The 22,876-nt window shown below is 39.7% G+C and overlaps 1 protein-coding gene and 1 long non-coding RNA gene across 3 annotated transcripts in view; both read left to right on the top strand.

The window, feature by feature from the left end:
- Positions 1-14,748, top strand: part of LOC124060879 (contactin-associated protein-like 4) — a 77,758-nt gene extending 63,010 nt beyond the window's left edge. For both annotated transcript variants that reach the window (XM_046392249.1, XM_046392250.1), the window contains 7 exons: positions 2,789-3,028; positions 5,261-5,485; positions 7,037-7,170; positions 7,819-7,906; positions 12,642-12,857; positions 13,346-13,417; positions 13,973-14,748. In XM_046392249.1, coding sequence (XP_046248205.1) covers positions 2,789-3,028; positions 5,261-5,485; positions 7,037-7,170; positions 7,819-7,906; positions 12,642-12,857; positions 13,346-13,417; positions 13,973-14,169 — 1,172 coding nt within the window. In that variant the 3' untranslated portion in view covers positions 14,170-14,748. The remainder of the gene's footprint in view (positions 1-2,788; positions 3,029-5,260; positions 5,486-7,036; positions 7,171-7,818; positions 7,907-12,641; positions 12,858-13,345; positions 13,418-13,972) is intronic.
- Positions 14,749-14,784: 36 nt separating this feature from the next.
- LOC124060881 lies at positions 14,785-20,865 on the top strand. The gene is made up of 2 exons (XR_006843647.1): positions 14,785-16,158; positions 20,555-20,865. It is a non-coding gene; the product is annotated as an uncharacterized LOC124060881 (long non-coding RNA).
- The last annotated feature ends 2,011 nt before the right edge of the window (positions 20,866-22,876 follow it).

Below are 22,876 nucleotides of genomic sequence, written 5' to 3'. Positions count from 1 at the left end.
CAGAAATTGTTGTTGTTAATCCATAATGTGACCCGTCTCCCTTTTGTGAAATCTTAACCCTTACATACTGTTCATATTCTATGATTTCACAGTGTTTAGTAGTCTTGTTCGGTCCTGGAGTCATTCGAATGACATTTTCCGCTGCCATCCTGTCTGCTCCTTGATGTGAAAGTGAAGACCAACAGATAGCAACGTTTTTCGACAAAAACTCATACCTGGCTGCCTGCTCCTCTCCATCAGAGTCACCTCATCAGAGTGGCTAATCGGAGTTTTCTTCCATGCTGTGCCATTGCAAACCATGATATTTTATACACATTGTACAGGTTTTAGTTAAGATAATACTCCTATTAATACATTATTGTATTGTGTCTTTGTTGGCTGATGTGTACAGACGTGCAGTCTAATGGGTAGTGAACATATACATAACAACTATACAATATAGTTAAGTACAATGACTGCGCGTTACTGTTGGCTTTTTTGGGGGGTTTTTTGTTTGTTTGTTTTTTTGTGTATGAACTTAACTTGAACTCTGATTTAATGCACCATCCACCATGCAAAGTAAAACTCATCAAACACACCTACCTTGTTGTGCGACCAACAGGTGCGTGCTGTGTGAACCCTCACTGCTGTTGACTGTGTCATCAGCCCTGTTGATATTTTATTCAGCCCAACAAGTTAACTCCATAAGGAGTCAGTCAGACTGCAGCTTGATAGCATCGCTGCTGTGGCCACAGCTTTCTCTCTATTTTAATTTTTTTTTTTTTTGTCTTCTTTTCTAGTTTCTTCTTGTAAGGTCACACTGGTGGTGTGGGGTTTTGTTTTTTGCATGTTTGTCCCTGATGATCAGTTGTATACACAGGCTGCAAATGTCCATCTAAAGAAAAGGAATGTACTGTTGGTTTGTACATCAGGAGTCTGACTGGCGTGATGTCATCTTGACAGTGTATATGCTGACCAGTCTGAAAGTGTTGTTACGTATTATATTTTACATATAATATTCCAGTACTCTGTCCATGACTGACAGTATGTTAAGCGAACACTACTACTGTATAGACTTCACCCTCTAAGAGCGGTCACTACACCAGTACTTATCGGATCTTGAGTTATGATACGTAACTAACAATTTCTCTCTCAATCAGAGCTTCTGTCCTTCATGAGTCATTGTGGGTTTTTTTATTACCTGAGTGAACTAAAGATTTCATCCTTTTTTTGCGGTCACAAGTCGTATCGTCTAAAAACACCAAGTTTTCCACTGGTTAAATCACCATTTAACAGAAGCTGCTGTGCACATGTTTCATTCAGTGCTATCTGGATTTTTTTTTTCCTCAGTGAGTCAATTAGAGAACATTTAATTAAGCTTGTCACTCTTTGTGCTCTTAGTATGTTGTCTGTTTTATAACTCAGGCTGCAGAAGGAGACAAGAGCTTTGAAAAGCTGCTCTGGCTGAACGTTTCAGACTCAAAATGTGAGAGTAACACCCTGCCAATTCCAGTCAGCGTGAACAATAACAACTGTCAGTCGTTCATGTAAAAATAAGACGTCACCAGCTTGGAACTCCAGGAGAAATGTAATTGTGCCAAGTCTAAGCTCTAGGAGCAGCATGAGGTTGCATCAGTATATTACAATGGTAATTACCAGGTGAAATGAGGGAGAGATTCTTCCTCTCACGCCTGTTAGTGGAAATGATGAATGTCAGACACCAGGTGGCTCATCAGCCATGCAGTCGGCCAATCAACAGCCAGTGTGGTGTTTTTAATGTCTCGGTGTCCTGCAGAGCAGACATGGCCGGCCTTGTTGTGTTGCAGTGGCAACACGTGGTTGTCAATCATTATTTCCTGCATGGAAAGACAAAAAAAATATATTGATTTACAGTCAGAGACAGAACGAGAGGAGGAGTGGGACCACTGTTGTCAGACTATGTGGTTGTGTGTTCTGGCCAATGAAAGAAAGATTGCACTATATTCCAGTTAACTGACCCCCTTTGCTTCTCACATTAGTATAGCTAAAATGATAACTGAGAATGACAGGCCTCTCAGATCAACAAGCTTGAAACGCTGATGACTCATTTAAGGTTTTTATATCTATGCCTCATGGTAAAAGCATTATCTTTAGTGTGAATATTTTTTAGGTTGAATGGTCTATATAAAACAAAACCTCATACTGTCAGGAGATATTGTATTATTATTGTAACTGTCGAACAAAAGACAGAAGAAGATCTTTAAGGGCACCTCCATAATGGGCATGCCCTTAAAGATCCTCGCCACACATATATCAGGACATAAAAATTCTGTGTGTCTAATTACCACATTAAAATCCTTGAAATGGAACCTACTTCTTCTCCATCATTGAAATTCCAGAATGTATGAATATGCAAATATTTTAAGTTTCACAAGTTTAACTGCTAGAGACAAGGCGTGTCCTACTTCACTGTAAAGTCCCTTCTCAGTTTTGTGCGCTGGAGGCTTTGAGTTTCTCCATCTCACGCTGAATACTGTATCTGGATTGGCTTCCATTTGTGTTGTTATAAATCTTGCTTGTAGGACCTTCCTACAAGAAAAGGGCCTACACAGAGACATTTACACTTTCAGCAATTAATATGAAAACAGCCTTTTAGCGTCAGACTCTCACATACATCAATCTACACACTGAAGCTCAAACATTGCAGAAAGAAAAATGAGTTTTTCACTGCTGACGCTTGTTGTGCGATAAGTTTGACTCAACTCAGTAGTTGGTAAAGTTTAAGCTAGTACTAGTGTTTCATGAGTACAGTGTTTGTTTCTGTTTGCAGGAGGCACCGCGTCCAGACAGAAAGGCTTTCTGGGCTGTATCCGCTCTCTCAAGCTGAATGGCGTCACTCTGGACCTGGAGGAGAGGGCGAAGATCACCCCAGGAGTCCGACCTGGATGCCCGGGCCACTGCAGCAGCTACGGCTCGCTCTGCCAGAACCACGGCCGCTGCGTGGAGAGAGCCACTGGCTTCTCCTGTGACTGTGCCCAGTCAGCCTACACTGGATCCTTTTGTCACGAAGGTAACAACAAAGACTTCCTGCCAGTAAATACTCCTAATATCACTGATGTTGTGTGCTGTAAAGTAGAAATAAATGTATTTTAATGCCAATGCAAGAGAGTTTTGCTATTGTTTGAATCTAATCAAGACTTAAATAACTGGTAACATTAACTTTTACATGATTTACACAATGGTTGGAAAAACTTTCCAAAAACATGGCCTGACATCATCTTGAAAAGAAGTCTGTCCTTCAACTTCCAGTTGGCTCATTTTGTTTTTCATCCGTAGGGTTGCCTTGAAGATTTTATGTCCTTTGGCATAATTTGGCATGCAGTTCATATAAAGTGTGTGTCTAAGGTAGGCAGGTTCATGGGGTGAAGAATGACAAAGAGGAGTATTATCAGCTATAGGTTTTAAAGACAATATTTAAGAAGAAGAGGAAGGAGAAGATTTTTTGTCACATGCAATCATACTAAGTACAACCTAGTGAAACTTGTTCTCTGCATTCAAGCCATCCCTGAGGAGCAGTGGGTAGCCAGTGCACAGTGTCTGAGGACCAACATAAGATCTATTATTTATGCTATAACTGTGTTATAAATATCATCATGATAAGCCCTTGATTATATTCCTATAATATTAAGGGACTGAAGAAGTTCCTGGCTGTGACTATGACAGTAATATTTTAGTAATTACAGTAACAGCAGTTATATGTTTAAAAACTTCAAAGGGTGTTTTTGTGTTGCTCAGTGTTGAATTCGTATCCTAGCATATACCTTCATTTCTTTTTCATCATATTGTATTGCATGTATGACTACTTCTTTTATGACTCCACAGTGAGTTTCTAATATTTCTATCACATGGTATCAGTATAATATTAGAGTCGTGACTGTTCCATTTGAACAGTGGCGTATTCTCCTGCTTTTTATTGCATTTCATTTTGCCAGTTCAGTCTGCGTGTCCAATTCCCAGGCTCTCCAAATAAAGAGGAAGAGATTTGTTTGCCAGTTAGATATGGCAATCACAGGCAAGTAATCAGCGATGCATTAGTCAGACTTACAGAGGACTGACTCACCTACATTAGGAGAACCACAGCCTGTGCAATGGGTCCCGAGCCCCAACACAGCTCGCCACTGCCTCACCATCCTCTTGTTGTTTGTGAAACTAATGAGAAACTAAGATATCTGACAGTTCACTAAGCCTCACCCACTCCCTCAGTCACTGAGAATGAAAAGCTTGACAGGAATAGGAATAATACACAGCACATATTTATCTTACAACAGTGGCAGATTACCCGCTCAAAGTTTTTTTTTTTAAACAGGCTCAGCTGTTTCTAGCAGATTTTATCAGCTGTCACTAGCTTAATAAGCTAACATTAGTTACATGCGTTTGTTGTAAACACTGTCCTGGCTCTCTTTTAAAATATATGTAAGATATGTTGAATTACAAGTTTGTCAGATTTGGCAAGTTTGGCCTGGGGTGTAAAGAGTAGAACAGAGCTTCTGACTTTAGCCCACACCCTGGTAAAATAAGATAATCCTTTATTAGCATTCAGGAGACACAAAAAGGAAATTCTACAAATTGTGGAATTCCGCAAATTTGTTTGTGATCTGACACAGAAGTTTGTGATTGAGCATTACAAAACACAATTATAATGACTTATCACGCCCTAGTGCTTAAATGGGGAGAGAGCAAAGAGCAGACATTTTTGTAAAGAGGATCCTTCAGCCTGCAGACATTAGTTTGACCCTGACTGTCTGTCAGTGTCTGCACAGCTTGCCCTCTCGACACTCATTTTGAGTGCATCATAATGAGCCAATTCTATCCTGAAGGTCAAGAATCTGCATTATCTTTAAGGGCTCTTCTAGCACACCATGCCATTGTGCCTGCCATGCGATGCATCAAGGGCTCATAAGATGTGTTAAAAGTCAACATAATGTCAAACTATTTCAGTATTGTTGAAATTATGTTGTGCTATGATGTTAAAGGAATAGTTCAGCATTTTTGGGAATACCTATATTGACTTTCTCGTGAGAGCAAGAGAGAAGATTGACGATTGACACCAGTCCTGTGTCTGTCTGTTCTGCAGTCATCAGGAGGTTAGCTTAGCTTAGCTTATCAAAAAGACTGGAAACAGCGGAAATACCTAGTCTGGCTTTGTGTAAAGGTGCCAGGATCTGCCTGTAGAACAGAGTGAAAGTCGGACATATGAAGTTCACTGGTCGGCTCCAACATGTTTGAACTTCCTAACTTTCAGAGGTTTCAGCCAGCTTTAAGTCAACTACATCCATCGCCTACATCTTCAAGGAGCCCTATGAGCTGAGCAGCAACAACAGTGCTTTGCCTTCCTCCATCTTCTCCGATATGATGCTGAGAGAAGAAAACATCTCCCTGAGCTTCAGGACCAGTCAGAGTCCTGCTCTGCTGCTCTACGTCAACTCTTTCTACAGGGAATTCCTGGCACTGCTCATCAACAAACACGGTGAGGACATTGAAATACATTTTTATTTCTTTCTTTTTGGTCAAATTTAATTCTATAACCCCCTTTTTGATTTCATTCTTCCTGTATTTACTTAAATTGAGCTGGTAATTCTGTTTTTAGTTGGGTTCTTCCTTCCTTTGTTCTTGCCATTGTGTCCACATATTCATCACTCCACTGCAGAGCTTCACACAGTGCTGTAGCTGGCAGGGAGCAATGCCATCATTTCAGCTTAGGACAACTGGATTTGCCATTATCCAGAGTCTAAACCTTGTAATTATAATTGAATCAGAGATTATTTTTAATCAGAGCAAAGTAGAGTTCAGGTGTGGCAGATGTCAAATACAATCCAAAAAACCTTTAAAGAAAATATTTGCATGCTTAACCCACTGTGAATGACTGAGAGAAAGCTGAGGGATGGCAGGTTTTGCATAGTTGATCAAGTCGTCATCAGGTATGCGCACTCTTGCTGAAGCGTCTAATTAAATCCCAGAGTGAGGTGGTTTCTTTGGGGTATCTCAAAAAGGCTTTTCTCACGTTTCTCTCTTTTGCTGCTGCAGCAACAAAAGCCTCAGATGCTGCACACAAACTTTACTGTCCAAGTCACTCAGTGAGAGCCCGAAACACCTCATGCCCTCTGCGAGACTGTTATTATTATTATCACTTTAGATGTGTTCATAAGATAGGGGAATTGCTCCTTATTAGTCTGTGTTTGAAAAAAGAAGGAACATAGTGAGTCATAACTAGAAAAAAATGGAAAGGACACTAAGTATGTGTTTGGATTATTTAAAAAAAGATTATTGCTTATTAAAGTCTGCAGAAATCTCAGAGCATTCAATTTAGCTCACTGCTGTGGAATTTATTAAATGTAACACTGTAAAAGGAAATTAATTTTATACCATAGATTGTTATGCAGATAAAATATTAATCCTGGCAGAATTAAATGGTTTGTAGAGTCTTAATTCAGCAGCTGGTGCCTTGGAACATCTGATATCAGGATGAAATATTCTTTCTTTAATGGAGTAAATGCAAGACGTTCAGCGGCTTGGAAGAAATTTTTTAAGTTAATTGGCTTAAGTACTTATTTAATTACAAAAGATTAGTCAAATTTTGTCTTAAACCATGTAACATGTTGGTACAAATCAGCAACACTGTAAAGATTAGAACAGCTCATCTCACTTTTTTTAATTCGTGGCATGGACTTTCCTTTAATGTTGATAGTCAACAATAACAATACTTTATGTAGGTAAAAAGAAATTTTACAAATTGGTGCTTACATTACTTCATTTTTTAGCAAGAGCTTTCTTTTAGATTTGTTTAATGAAATAAACAACAACTCTATTGTTGAAACAACACTTTCAACAATAGAGTTCTACTCTACCTTATTATAAGAAGTAAAATCTCGAGTCACAGTAATAAGTATGATGCTCAGCAATGGAACACTGGCTCTTTAAGGCTGCTGTTTGTGGACAACCCTTTTAAAACGTTTTTGACTGAACTCCTATTCTTTTGCATGCTTGCATTTGAGAGTGCGATTGTTTTGTGTTTGCAAAGGTGAGCTGGAATTGAGGTACAAGTTGCACAGCAGCAGAGATGTGGAGGTGATATGGAGTAGAGTCACAAACCTGGCTGACGGACGTCTGCACACAGTGACCATCAGGAGACTGGCAGACGTTGTCTCCGTTCAGGTAATTACGCAACACATCTTTCACATGGCGTCACTGCAAGCAGGGACATGTTTAGGCCCTGAAAACTAATTATTATTATTATAGTTAATTACCAGCCAAACTGTGCTTTACATTGTTGAACAAAGCTCACACTGTGAGAATGTTCTGAAGTGGCTCTGGCCTCAAAAAAGGAAACCTTGGAAACCTAACAGTATAAAAGTTCATAGATTCAGGGACTGTTTTCTTTGGCTCCACTTTAGTCTCGGGTTGATCAGCATTAGAAGATGTCTTATTGATAAATAATTCACCAAAGCACAAGTGTGTGTGCCTGCAAACAATGCATTACGCCCTTTCTGTTTCATTATAATAAGTGTCTCACTCTGAGGAATTCGCCACATCAAAACCTGCTCTGTTTAGACCTCTCTGCTCAGCTACAGTGAAGCGCTGCATCTCACGGGTCTGCTGCTTTACAGCTCTGTGGCTGAGTCCCACCTGAATATGCAGGTCATACCAGACTTTGAGCATCCAGTTAGCTTTTCATGTCTAATTGCTTACTTCTCTGCAGCCGTTTGTCCAAGTTCCTTTCCAGAGCAGCCCTTGTTGGGATATTTAAGAAGAGAAATGTGTTATTGCTGTATTGGCTTTCCACCTCAATACATTATCTTTAAGGTCGACCAGGATGCCAAAGAGGACTTCAACTTGACATCCGATGTGGAATTCAACAGCATCAAATCACTCATTCTGGGCAGAGTGCAGGGTAAGTGAAGCTCTCCTGGTGCACACTCAGCCACTTAGACAGACTCATTTGAATAACAGCATTGAGATGTTTGGCCTCATGCGACAAAATGCCGTTCTGAAGCTCTCTGCTGTTTTCTATTCATCAGTTTGGGTGGACCAGAGGGAAATCTGCAGTCTGGGCAACAGCTGTGTTTAAAAAACAAAAAAACAAACAAAAAAAAAACAAGTTAACATCCATATTCAAGTAGTCGCAAACAAGGCACTTTACCGTAGGGATGCAAAATAAGAGCTTTAGAAATGACTTAAGGTGGAGCCACCCACTTAAGTCATTGTTATGTGGTATTAGATGCATTTCAGAACCATATGGGTAGGTAAAATACAGTACACGCTGGCAAACTTTTATCTGTGTTGTTCAAGTGGTAAGTAATACAGTCTTCTGTCTGTCTGACTTCAGACAGCTGTAATGGTAATAAATTTAGAAGAGGTCCTTCACTTTGTATGGTAATGAGCAGAGACTGAAAAGAACAAATGATTTAGAAGATTGGAGTCAGCACCCTGCAATCCAGCATAACAACCAATAAGTCTCAGCTGCTGTGGGTGGGTTTAAACTAAAGCAAGGAAGTCAGACAGTACAGTTCACCTTCTCACTGCCTGACAGATCACTTTACTCTCACATCCCTTTCATCATCCTCTGCAGGACTCGTCTGTCCTCCCCAGGCTTCTTAAAGGGGAAAGACTTCAGACCAGAGCTGCTTCTGTCTCTTCCTTTGTCACATCTAATATTCACTTTTCAATAGCATTATGTGAGACTAATTTAGACACAGTTGTTTGAGAGGTTATCAATGAGAAACTATTAAAAAAATTAAAAAAATACTGTTAGTATGTAATTCACCAACACTTACCCATGTTATTGTGCTTTAATTACTTTCGCTACAGTAACTGCTTTAGCAGTGAGTTGTGCATGTATTCATAGAACTGGACTTTCTTAATAGGAAACTACTGCTACGTTTGTGTTCATTTGTTCTCTCTGACACATAGCAGCAATCGCAGCGGGCAGAAGGTTTGTAATGGAAATGGCTTCAGTAACGTGACTTACTGGAAAGGAGGAGATTGCTGCACCTTTTCTGCACTTCCTTAACGTTGCCTTCACTGTTAATTCCAGCAGAAACGTATAGGAAAAAAATACAAGCAGTCATAGCTCACCACACATGGCGTTTGTGGATCCCACCATACCCTGACGTATAGTACTGTGACTAGATACACCTGTCACCCCTCAAATTTTTAAATATTGTTTTCTATAGCATTCATCAGACAGTTACAAGGAGGGAGTGACATGCAGCAAAGGTCGCTGGACCGAACTACATCAGCAATGGATGCAACCATGAGCTGTAAACATTCTGCTTCCAAGGTTCTTTTTGCAACTTTCAATCCAGCCAACTCTTAAAGTATGGCTAAAGAGAGCTATTTTAGAGCTACAAAAGAAACAACAACTACTGTTAAAGTGGAGGTGGGGTTCCAAACCATGGCAGTGGCTAATGGTTACAGTGCCTTTGCTGTACAGCAGACCACTCTTTCTTTCCCCTTGTTTCCTATCTGCCTGTTGACTATGAACAACAAAAAAGTGATGGTACAGAGAGGGAAGTGTTGGAGGGTTGGCATTTTCTGCAATTTTTGCACATCAAGGAGTTAGTGTTCACTGACAGAAAGTTTTTTACGGCTTCACAATAACAGTCATTAAATTGTTAGCTGATGGAAGGCCAACTGGCAGCAGATGTTTAACTGAAACAGATGACATCCAAACAGCCAGTTTGCTGTGTGAAGTAACTGTTGTTGTTAAATGTTGATGGAGACATTCAAGAAAAAAATGTTGCTGTCATTTATCCTTCCATGCATTCATCCAGCGTCAATCCCACTTCTAATGTCGAGGGTCTCTTGGAGCTGGAGCACACATTGGGGAGGGTAAAAACTGTACAGTCTGTCAATCACAGGGCCAGCTGGCTGTTCAGGGATGCCTGATTGAAATAGGGTGGGTTTTGCTTTCCACATAAAGTATTTTAGTTTATTTTCTTGCTCAAATAATATGTTACAAATTTAATCCAGAAATTGGCAAGAGGCAGAACCAGAACCAGGAACAAAACAAGAATCTATAAAAATTTTTGAGTATCCCAACCCCATTGGCCGAGAGGTTGAACGATTTTGTACTACAGCAATCAATAAATATTTCACACATTTGTTCTTGTAAGTGCTGGAATATTTATTTTGGCATTTTAGCACAGTTTTGATAATCAAAAATGAACTAACCAACATGAACATATATATATATATATATATATATATATATATATATATGTTCATGTTGTTGACCCAGGCCGTGTTAGTAAGTGACCCAGCCTTCCCTCTGCTGAGCCAAAGGACTCAGGCAGCCATATCACTATCAGAAACCCAGCAAGATAGTTGATACACTGTCACTCCCTGCCAGCGCTGTCATCCATCAGCTTAACTAATGGGCCAGGAAAGAATGGAGAGACTGAGAGGCTCAGAGAAAGAGAGAGAGAGTAATGATGAAGAGAAGGGAGTGTGAGATAGGGATACAGAGAGAGGTGGAGGTAAAGGGCAGCAGCTGGGGTGGAGGTGGACAGTAATCTTCAGTTCATGGATACAAGGCTGGTGCTGTCAGTGTGGGGTTTGATGGCTCGCACAAACATCCAAGTCCTTCTTAATGAAGGCATTGACTCTGTTCAGCACTAACACTCGTGTGCTTCATGTGCTTCATTTCAGTTGTTTAGTGCCAGTTTATTTGTTTTTTGACTATACTTTAGGATATTCCTTTGTCACAAAGACATGTTTGCATTGGTGGGTGAAGTGTGATTTAACTCCGCTGCCTACACATGATTTAATTCATTATAAAAATGGTGGCTGGCGGAGATAGAGAAGTGTGTCTCCTTAAACACTGGAGAAAAATATGACACACTACAGTTAATACTTAAATCTGTTGTGCTATTATATCTTTTTCTTCCATCTCAGTTGTTTGTCACCATATTGTGTAAGGTGCTCAGTACATGGATCATGACATGTATATTTGAAAGTAAAAATATTTCTCGATGCTCAGAGGATCACGTTTAGTTTGAAACTTAATCAAAGCCTGATCAAATACAGAGCTGATAAACAGCCCTCTCCAACCAAGCCACTGTGCAGTGTTCCATTTATGTGGTGAAAAGTTGTTTCTCTCTGGTAATAATCAGGAGACAGGCAACAATGTGGTGTGTAATCAAATTGCGCTGCAGGAAAAATGATAGTTCACACTGACGTTTATAGCTGCTAAACATTTTATTTAGCACCTGCTGTCACAAATAGTGATGTTGTGATTCCATTAGCACACAAGTGGGGCACATGTCACAAATGTGGGGACTGCAGTGCATTTGTTATTTACTGTGTTCATCGTCAGGTCAAAATTTCCACTTGACCATCACTTTTGGCCGTGAAGGCACTTGAGAACTAATGGCCAAATGTTTATAAGCTCATAGTCCCCATAGGAGGAGCCCTAGTGTTTTGGGGACGCCTTGGACCTTTTCCTTTCACAACACTTTTAGACTAAAACCTGCACTTGTACACAACAAATACAATGTTGTACAGGTCAAATTACTATGAAATAGCTCAGCATATTCAAGCTCCAAAGGGAATAAATCCATTTGATTTTAATGACCCAACTGCCTCCTGTCTAGCACCACTGTTAGCATCACCGGTAAGACTCTAAAAAGTAACGTTACGTCATTTGTTTCATGCAGTACTTTCATACTGCATGATGTACCGAATGTTTCAGGCATTAGACTTGCTGGTTACCAGCTGTTTATTTAAACTAGCTAGTAGCTTTCATTTCAACAAACCAAGTCAACATCTTTGTCATTTTACAGTTCAATGAAAGAAAGAAAAAAACAAAAATGCATCATCCCTCCTCCTTCATTTAAATGAGTCTATTAAATCAGTCTATTGATGCACTAACTCAGTTGAAACTATTATTGTCTCACTTAAACAGCCCCTGGCATTTCACTACCCAGTTTTAGGTGTGAAAGGCCACTAAGACAGAGAAGGTGTTGACCTCTTAACTCAAACCTTCACAGTGGCAGAAGGAGTAAAAAGCCTACAGGATTCTGTGCAATTTATGACCAGTGCCAATATTATGTGCCGATGCAGGAAGTGTGTGTATTATATACTGTGGCATGACAAATGGCAAGGATACAGTGCATAAGGTGTTTGACTTTGATGCTGGACCTTGTGATTCATGTCCCAGTCAAAAGCAATTTATGGTTATATTTATTTGTTATATATGTATTTAACCATAATCTTGAGCTTTGTTCAACCTTAACTAAGCATTTCAGTTGCCTAAACTTCCGTTATCTTACCTCATTGAATATTCTGGGACTGATCAGTTCAGCCGTGGAATTTGGCATTAGAAACTTTGCCTTTGAACATAACGTGTGGTTTTACGGTCTTATCCACTATCAGTGTTTCATTTGACAAATGGGTTTGTAAAACTCATTCCCAGCAGGTTTATCCTCTTTTCAACATCAAAATGGATATTAAAATGATTAAGACATAGACAGATACCACTTATCAGTACTTATCAGTGTGACCATGGTCTCATCAAGATAAAGGCTGTATTTTAAGCATGTAACTGGGACTTGCTGACAACAAATCTCTCTCTCTCTCTCTCTCTCTCTCTCTCTCTCTCTCTCTTTCTCTGTGTGTGAGTTCAGAGTCTGATGAGCTGGATGCAGAGCTGGCCGAGTTGGCCTCTCTCGGGTTCACCGGCTGTCTGTCGGGTGTTCGCTTTAACTCCATCAGTCCTCTGAAAGCTGCTTTGCTGCACCCTGAGAGCCCTGTTATTGTCACCGGCCCATTGGCCCAGTCGAGCTGTGGTTCGTCCACTGCAGCCAATCCCTACGCAGCAGAAACCACTCACTCCTTATCAGGTACTACGAGCAGACTCAGCCCTTATAGCCCATACTATACCACAGGCTGTGTATATATCTTTAGGTAACCACCCCACCCTCTCCCTTTGTGGTGTGCCTTTAATATTATTCTTTGGGCTGTTCATTAGACATTTTTACAGGCCCATTAACCATCCTCCTCGGTAAGCAGACAGAGTAATGGCACTACAACAGATGAGATTAGTCAGACAACTGTAGTGAAGTCCTTTGAGGCTGAGCTTAGGCTTTCAACAAGCACTATCTGCACTGACTGATGGTTCTCATACACTGACTCTACCTTCTCCTCATCTGTCCCTATACACTCCTCTACCACATCTTTAATCTTTTTTTAATCTATTTCACATCATTTTCTATTTTTTTATTCTTTTTGTCCCCCTCTTTGCTTAAATTATACTTTCTTCTCTGTATCTTTTTTTTGTGTTTGTTAACCTTTTTGACTCTAATTTCTGTACTCTGTTGCTGCTCTGCAGACCAAGCTGGTTCAATGGATCCGGGTCAGCCTTTAGTCAATGCCATCAGGAGTGACTCAGCTCTAATTGGAGGTAAAGCGGTATATCTCAGCAGGAATAAGAAGTACAAACAGTTGGCTTAGAATTTAAAAGAGAGTAAGGAAGATGTGCTTTTTAGACAGAATAACTTTGATCATGAAGGTTGAGGAGAAAAAAAAAGAAGTAAGCGGCTGGCTGTCTGATAATAAGATCGCGGTCACACAACTCATGAACGCTTTAGATTTTTAAAGCATTTTTAAAACACTTTAATGTAGCATTAATCTCAGTCAAACAGTGCTTATTCTCCTGGATTCAGTTTGATTTACAGATAACAAAACCATAAACTTTAGTGAAAATTTGAATTTGTTTTTACCCAAAACAAAACTTTTGAAAACATGCACTTTGCTGTTGGGGTTAGGGTTTAACACTAACGCACCAGCATCAGAGTGGTATCAATCTCATCTATGTAGCTGTTGGGAAACAACAAGCATGTTTTCCAAAATAAACTGTTCCTTGATGAAATTAGAGCACAAAGTCAACTATAACCTCATTATTTTCATTCATGTGATTTGGAAGTAAAAGCCACTTTGTACATTTTTGTGTTTTTAGGGGTGATAGCCGTGGTGATCTTCATCACTGTGTCTGCATTGGCAGTAATGGCCAGATTCATCTGCAGCAGGAAAGAGACGTATCGAAACCAGGAAGTGAAAGCAGCTCAGCCTGAAGACGACCACGAGTTCCCCTTCAGCAGCCAGGCGGACTCTCAGTGCGCTCCCACTGAAAACCAAAAGGAGTATTTCATTTAGCCCGAGCCCTCACCTCCCACTGACCTGACTGGACACAGTGTGAGGATTTAACAAGAGATCTGTGGTTTACCAGACACACAGAACCCCTCAGCCACTGATACCAGTGACTCAACAACATGTGAAGTCTAGAACAGAACAATTTATGATTTTATTTATGTCCTTTTGGAGATGTAAATATTTAAAAATGTAAATGGTAATTTGTGTGCTTATGAAATATTTCTCTGCCGTATTGAGATGTTTAAAATTATTTAATAAAAGCAAATATGCAGAATAGATGTGATGATTAAAACACAACTTTGTTCCAGTTAAACTAGATTTTTGGACTCGGTGTTAATTTATAAAAAGCACTTTTTCTACGAGGACGATGAACCTTCTGTGAAAACGTGAGGTGTCACAGCGACTAACTGGAGGACTGATGTGCATGTTTCACATCAACACTTAAGAGCTCAGCCATAGTCCCAAAACCAACTTAAATCAATCTGTTATAACTGAGCATAATTTCGACATCTGCTGTATATATGAATACAAAATTACAGTCACTCAAAAAAATGAACCTCCACACTTTGTCTTTGAGTTAGTGGGGAAGCTTTTATGTTACTCACTGTGCTTCTTCTTTATGAGAAAAATAAAAGCTTTATGATAAGGCTGAGATTTTTTTTTTTTTTTTTTACTTTTTGCTTGAACCACCCGCAGTCAGCAGCCGCCAGCAAAATTCAAAAACCAAGAAGTTTTAAGCAGTATGGACTATACAACAGAATGTCGGTCACATCCTTAGCCTGGCAGACATTTAATGTGTTTTAGCTGAAGCACTAATCTGCATTTGCCTGACAGGCAGACGAGAAGAGATACTCAGAACAGGAAATATGAAAGTGGAGAGACGCTGACAATGAGAACCAACCATCCAGATATTAATACTGGATATTTATATATTTGGATCATGGGTGGGATTTTTGAAGAGCAAAGCAGAAAATCTTTTTTTCCCCGCATCTCAGTGTGCCTTCATGCTCAGTGACTTTACCTCATTACTGCTGAGCTGAGGTATTCGTTCTTTGTTTCTCTCGCACAACTCTGTCTCTGAGATGTTTTATGCTTAAACTAATAATGTACAACATCAACAAATGTCTCTTTTGATACTCTTTAGCACAAAATAATCCCACATGGTAATGATATACAGTCCATGAAAGCATTTACATTTTCTCTGCTGAATACCTGCTGTCTTGTAGCTTTTTCAATTGAAAATTTCTGTGGTGCAAATAAAGTGATGCATTTCATATTTTCTGCTTGGTTAACAGGAGCCATGATTGTCATTGTGCGTGAAAGAAGCATCCTGAAGCCAAACTAAGAAATCCCAAGCAGCCTGGTTGATAAACAGAAAATGTAGAGCAAAATCACCAGACAAATGACTGCTTAGCACTGAACCTATCCATGCACATGACCACTTTCATCAAGAAGACAATCAGTACATATTGTTCATTACATAAGTGTTAAGACAAACCTGTGTGGACCTCGAGAATGTCTCAATCATTAATCTAAGAGGCTTTATTAGTATTAATACATTGAACCTTTTATGGTTCTGCTGAGTCTCAGTTGTCAAAAGGTAGCAAAAGTTGCCAGTTCCTCTCTTGCTACTTATTTAAATCAGTTTCCTTTGCCCTGGGACTCACTCTGGTTGTTGAAACGAACTTGCATTTTATCAGTAAATGAAACTTGGCGTTCAGGATCGAGTTGAATCAGGAAGACTGTCTTCATGCGCAGTTATTCTCAGTTCCCTCTCTGTCTGTTGCCAACCAGATTTTGCCACGATTTCTATCAGCCAATAACAATATCTTTGCTGTTGTCTGTGCTGTCATTTCAGTGCTCATTGTTGTGATCCTACTCCACCCCATTCACCTCCAGCTCTTCATATCCAGTGCCCAGATGAAGCTCATCAGAGTCCACTCACTTGTCATACAGATCCTCATTCCTGTCACTCCTTCCAGACTCCATCGGGTGGGTTTCCTGTACTACACACAGTGTTGCTGCCCCCTCAGATGTAATGATTCCCAAAGACTTTTTTCATTTGCAACATCCTGATCCTCATCAAGCCTGCTAGATATTTTGTTGTCTGTTGTCTGCCAGTTTGGTTATTTTTTTCCATTGTCAACACACTGTAGAAATTACAAAAATGAAATTACAATGTCAAGTGGGCCCTTGTCCTCAGTTACCTCCTGATTTCTCGAATTTACATACATACAGCTTGCTACAGTTTGCTCTTCTGAATTAACTGTCAAATACAGGTTACTCTGTCAATATTTGCACATAATAAATATTCTGCCTGCTTTTGACTTGAATAATTTCAAAGTCATTATTTAGCACACTAAATGTGTTAAGCTCAGTGATAAATTTGTAAAAACCTGCTTCACTGAATGAGAGTTACAGCAGCAACTGTTAAAAATCCACTCACAAATCCATTTACCTTAGTATCTTTTCATGTCATTTGAAGGAGCCCTATACTCTGATGATGCCACTGTTATGTCTTGTTGACAGCATTAAGACTAACAGATCAATGTGTCAAAGCTTTGTCATCAGCCATTTGTGTGTGTGTTTGTGTGTTTGCACACTTACAGCAATTTGAGGGCCAATTGCAGAACTTGAGCATGAGGACATTTCTTCATCAAAAGCTTATCTGAAGGTTAACATTTGCTTAAAGTGTGATGTGTGAAATCAGGGAAAAGTCTAAGAAATGTGTTATGTCAGTGAAGGTTAGGACTCTCTTTAAATGAAAGCCAATTTTAGCCTTTAAGCATAATCTTAATTAATACATATACATGCCAATCCCAAATTATATCCTCACCCCAAACTAACCCTAATTAACCTCAACATTAAAAATAGCCTTTGAATAAGTGAGGACGGGCCAAATTGTTCTATAACCAAATTTCCGTCATATTAAAAAACACACTTAAACAGTTGTGTATGTGTCCATACTGTATGTCCAATAGAAATACTAAACACAGATGCACATTTCTTGCTAATATAATGCATGTCTCTTAGCAGCTGCTTGTTGTTTCTGTGGGTCTAGTTGTTGGGAGCAGACAGTTCTAACATGAGATGTCTGCTGTGGGCTTTTTTCTCTGCTATTTAAAGGGGATAAAAGGTAATACAATTCCTCATGGGCCCAGCCGAGGAAATGAGATGATATGAGCTGTGCAAACCCCTCCTTTTAACTGGCATAACAGCTGCTTAACTACCGTACTCACTCCCCATCTCTCTTGGAGTTTGGCTTTGGTTTGGAGTCTCAGTCTTTGATCAGATTGAAGTGATGTCTGCTGGTGAAAGCTATTATGATTGACAGGGCTGCCCTGGATATTAATGAGGAATATCATTACCAGTGAGAATAACTTCTTAAGTCATCTGTGGGTACTCGCCTTGTATTTTAATCAGAGTGTCACCAATATATACAAGTAAGGAAAATAAGTAACATTTTGCTTTCTGCCTTCATGTTAGATATACCCATAATCATCGCTGATGGTCTTAAAGTAAACTTTCATGGATTGAGTGCAAATTCAAATCCTGTTGCAGAGGAAAAAAGGATCATTACTGCAGCAGAAAATGCAGTGGAAAAACAGCATTTAGAGGCAGCTGAGGTCTTTTGTTTCCCTGCTAAATGAAGCTGAAACACTGCAACACGTTCCCTCTCTAGAGCAAATTAAATTAACATAAATTTACATCACAGATTGTTGTTGCTCCTAAACTTTTTAAGGGAGGGTTTTCTCCATGCGCTACATGACATTATTGATGGGTATTAATATTCTTCTGTCTGTGAAGTGGAGATAAAGACAACTGACTAAAAATGACTAAAACTGGAATATCCACTAGAATGAAATGTCAAAGTAATTTTTTACAATGATGAAATTCCCTCCTTATTCCAAAAAGGAAGAGGATAAAAACTGATTCAGAAACTTCCCTGACACTTCAGTTAATGTCACATTTAGTGTTGTAGTTTGTGATGCTGTACAACATGGGGCAGCTCAGCAATAGAGATAATTTCAGTCGAACTGAAACAAGCAAAACTGCTGAAACTTTTCTTGCACTAAGCATCCCCTTGACTATAATGAATATACATCTTACTTAAGCGAGTGAAAGAATTAGTGATAAAAGTTTAACAAGGGCACATTTGAACTAAAATAACATCTAGGCAGAGCCAAACGTACTGCAGTACTATTAAATCTTCAACAAAGAACTAAACTCACATTAAGTGAAGGCATAAAACAAACAGGAAAAAAAAAACACAAACAAACCACAAAGTTTCCTTGTCGGGAAACTTAAAATAAATTTGTTCAAGTCAATGTGAATTGTTCACAGCTCTGCACTGAAAATAAACCATAAAACTGCAGCAGAAGGAGTGACTACTGGCAGTCGTGGACAGTTCAGCAAGGGAATATTACAAACTCCCATAATCCAAGACAACAAGTCTACAGCCATGTCAACATGCTAGCATACTTTTCACCACCTAAACTTTTTATTTTGTTATCCTAGTTTTTCTACAAACTGTTAGCTAGCCATAAAACCAGCTCTACCAGCTATGGTATTCTGTTCCCAAAACAACATTCTAAGTAACTACTAATTTCCTGTTAGACTAAGTGTTGATGTTATGATTTTAACTCTTTTTGCTTTCAACATTGTTGACTTAGCATAATGTACTTGTTCACTAGGTTGAGTATTTCCTTTCCTATGGGGACCTGATCTTTCACGTTCTCCTGGCAGCTAGTGTGTACCTGCATGAATCCAGTTTTCTTACAGCAAAGTGATTTTTACAGCTTGTTTGGTTTAACTCTTGTTTACAAAACAATACTTTTTTTCTGATTTGTAATCAAATTCAATTGAATTTCTTGCACAGTATTCAATTTTTTTTGTTGGTTTCACACTTGCAGCGAAAACCTCAGACGCCACTGCTGTCTTTAACCATTATGCACCTATCTATTACGCTTAGACAATAGCTTACCTAGTACGATAACATCAATGGCTAAAAAGCCAAGAATATAACATATGAAGACCTGTATTTGGCTTTTGCAGGCCACGTTGCATATCAAGTCCATTTAATCGTTTTTGTTTTCATTATTGTAAGGATAGTTTTTAATAGCAACATCTGCTTTTGATGACATTCTCTCAAAGGTCCTATCTGCAACACCCAGATATTGTATAATACTTGAGAGAAAGCCAAAGAAGATGACAGTGATAAAGAGTGTGGCTTTCTGCTGTTTGGGAAACTGTTGTTTCAGTACATCACTCCACACTCAATAACTTCATTTTGGGCATAAAGGGGAAACCTGCAGCAACCCAGAAAATGACATCTATTTGATTTTGATAAAGCAGAGGTGCCTGCAAAAACTTTTCCTCTATATGCTCATTAACTGCATGAGGCTAATGCAGCCTTCAAAGACAGACTGAAAGTGGAGTTTTTGGACAGACTACGATGACATCTAATTATCCTGTAGTGGAACCATTGGGAGTACAGGTCTGATTGAGTGTCCATTGTAGCTGAAATTAGGGGGGAAAAAAGTTTATTAACACTTAATACAATATTCTTTGTATGTCCAACAGTTGTAACTCTATCGTTTCTTTTCCAACATCACCTATCAGTCCTCTTCATTGATCAGTGCTAAAACTGATCAGAATGTAAATATTATGTGAAAACATGTTTGCAGCTCATGTGGAATCAGCATGTTAACAGTTACGTTGTGCCGGTGAAGACAAACACTGTGAGCTGTTTGAAAGGAACTGGAAATTCTACAATGAAGAAGCTCCTTGACTGGTGCCAGAATTAATAAATGGGTTGACTATTAATAATAGTGGGAATCTGAGCCTGCTGTTGTTAGACTCTGTGGGACTTTTCATCTGATAATCCATCTACAAATTAAACCCTGTCTACTCGACTTGTGCAGAGGTTTTTGGATTAGTTCTGTGAACACTGGAAAGTGGACCGCTGTGTATTCAGCGTGTGTCATTGCTCGCTTTTGTTCCTCAGATGCTGATGTTCCAAGTTCTTTTTTCATTCGATTACTCTAACGGGACATTCCTGAGGGTTCAGTTTCACTGAATGCAGCAGTTCAACCTCCATGCCCGTCACGGATAATTTTACAGTCCCTGAGGGCTTCCTTCAAATCTGCTGTCATTTTTGAATAATCATTTCATATCAGTATCAGTACATGCTTACATGATTCAAAATTACCAAACACCAGCAGGATTTCTGCTCGTGTCTAATGTGACATGTGGGCTGAAGCATTCAACGGTTCACTGGGATGATAATTGAATTTAACTCACTGCTCACTCAGGGCTGGTGTCAAGCGTTATGAATAAATGGACTCTCACCTGAATGAAGAGTGTTGATTAATGCTTCTCCACACAGATGAAACAGCAGCAATCAGCCAGTAAGAGAGGAGGCGGGCGGAGGGTGCGATGTTTCCTGCTGCATTCTGGAGGTGGACGGGATAATTACCAGCGGCCTTCTCCCTGATTAGTGATCTGATGAGACTGCAGCGCTGCGAGCAGAAACAGCATCACCACCCACCTGATTACAAACGACATCGCAGACCTCTGTTGTCAGGTTGTATCCATCATAATCATTGTGGGAAATGTATCTGGCATAGCAATGTGGCTTTAATGGTGGGAAAACATTCTGCCATATTAAAAATAAAAACAGCACTTCTGAGCAAGCAGAGCAGACTCTTTGTCATTGAGCAGCGTGACTTTCAAGTGGACCGTGTTCCCCTTTTATTCTCATTATTTACTGTTCCATGTACTGTATGTACAGAAGGACTAGGACTAGTGAGGACTAGTGGTCAGCAAAGCGTCTTAAGGAAAAGGGAACACAACAGTTCTTAGCTTCAGGTGACTGTACACTCATGAAAACATAATACTTAATATCCATCCATCCATTTTCTATACTGCTTATCCGTCAGGGTCGCGGGGGAGCTGGAGCCTATCCCAGCTGACTACGGACGAGAGGCGGGGTTCACCCTGGACTGGTCGCCAGTCAATCGCAGGGCCAACACACAAAGACAGACAACCACACACTCTCACAGTCATACCTAGGGGCAATTTAGAGTAGCCAATTAACCTAATGTGCATGTTTTTGGTATTGTGGGAGGAAGCCGGAGTACCCGGAGAAAACCCACGCAGGCACAGGGAGAACATGCAAACTCCACATAGAAGGGCCCAGACCGGGATTCGAACCTGGGACCCTCTTGCTATGAGGCAACAGTGCTAACCACTGCACCACCGTGCCGCCCATACTTAATATTTTATTCCATTTTTTCCAAAAAATCCTCATAAATTCTACACAGTCTGCCTTTTAGTAAAGAATCTTCCAACACTGGCTGCTGATTCATATCAGTTTTCACTACCAAGCCACCTCAGGGCTTCAACTTTTGATAATAAATTAATTTCTCATAAACATTTTTCAACATCACATTTGTCTCATATCACCGTGGTAGATAAGAGTGAGGAAGAGGCCTCGTCGGGCAGAGGTTAGGTGCAGTGGTTGGTTTTTGACACCACAACATCTGCACAGTGTAGATTATTAATTAGGAGCATTGCTGCAACTCGTCCCTGCTCGGCCAGCGTTCACCCCTTCATTGGTCAGATAAGACTATGGTCATAGATCACTGGGCTTTGCTGCTTCGCTGATTGCATCTTCAGCGGCATTATGCAGAAGGAGCTCCATAAATAAAAGCGATCTGGCGGACACAAAGTCTCTAAACACCTCATGTTTTATTGATGTTCCGCATGCAAACAGTTCATCCCTCAGACCACTCAGTGTTTCACTTAATCTCTCAGGATGTCAGCAGGACCTCCGTCTCACCTCTTCAACCTCCAAGTGTCTCGGCAGGTGATGGAAACCGGACGTGGAGTGATATACACAGCAGTACATGTGTGTGAATGTTTGTCGTTGTTTGCTCTAACAGAGGTCACGATGGCTAACCTCAGAATCTGTCTGAAGGATGTTACCTTTATGTTCTAAAGCTGTTCATCACAAAACTTTTGCAGGCCAGGACAGTTTGACCAACCTCAAAAATCATCAACACCTTCGTCAGCAGGAGACGAGATGTGACGACAAACATAGGAGAACCTGTGAATGACTTCTTTTTATGTTTTGTCAGACTGTAGCTGATGTTCTCTCTGACAACAGTAAGCTGCATGTTGATGTCCCACTGTCCATGTGCTACAGTCTGTCTGACGGTGAGTTACTTCAGTTTGATTTTCATCTTTTCAAGGGAACACCTGAACACTTTGCAAATGCATATTGGCCCTTGTTGGTCCATTTTGGAACATAGTTTGTGCTTTCTTCCACTATATGATACATTTTATTATTACATATACAGTATATTTTAAATGCTCTTACAGTATTGTAGCATTATTTTTTATTATTATTATTATTATCATTATTTTTATGCCTTCAGTGAGAAAAAATGAGCATAAGTTGATAAACATTATGAATGTCAATATTAAATTCTCACAACACTTCATACAAATGAACTTTTTTTAACTTTGGTTTTGAGAGGTCAATGACGTGACCATGAAAATTTTTTTTATCATAACTGATATCAGGTCTGCTTTGCTGCCATTTAGAAGAACAATTCTGAGCTCTATCCTACACAGTTTACCATTTCTGTGAATTTTCAGTTCAGTTTGTTTATCCCTTCTGTCTCTTCTGATCTTTGTAAAGCAG

The sequence above is a fragment of the Scatophagus argus genome, chromosome 6, assembly GCF_020382885.2.
Source record: "Scatophagus argus isolate fScaArg1 chromosome 6, fScaArg1.pri, whole genome shotgun sequence".
In the NCBI taxonomy this organism is placed as follows: Eukaryota; Metazoa; Chordata; class Actinopteri; family Scatophagidae; genus Scatophagus; species Scatophagus argus.
This window is presented reverse-complemented; position numbering and strand designations above follow the sequence as displayed.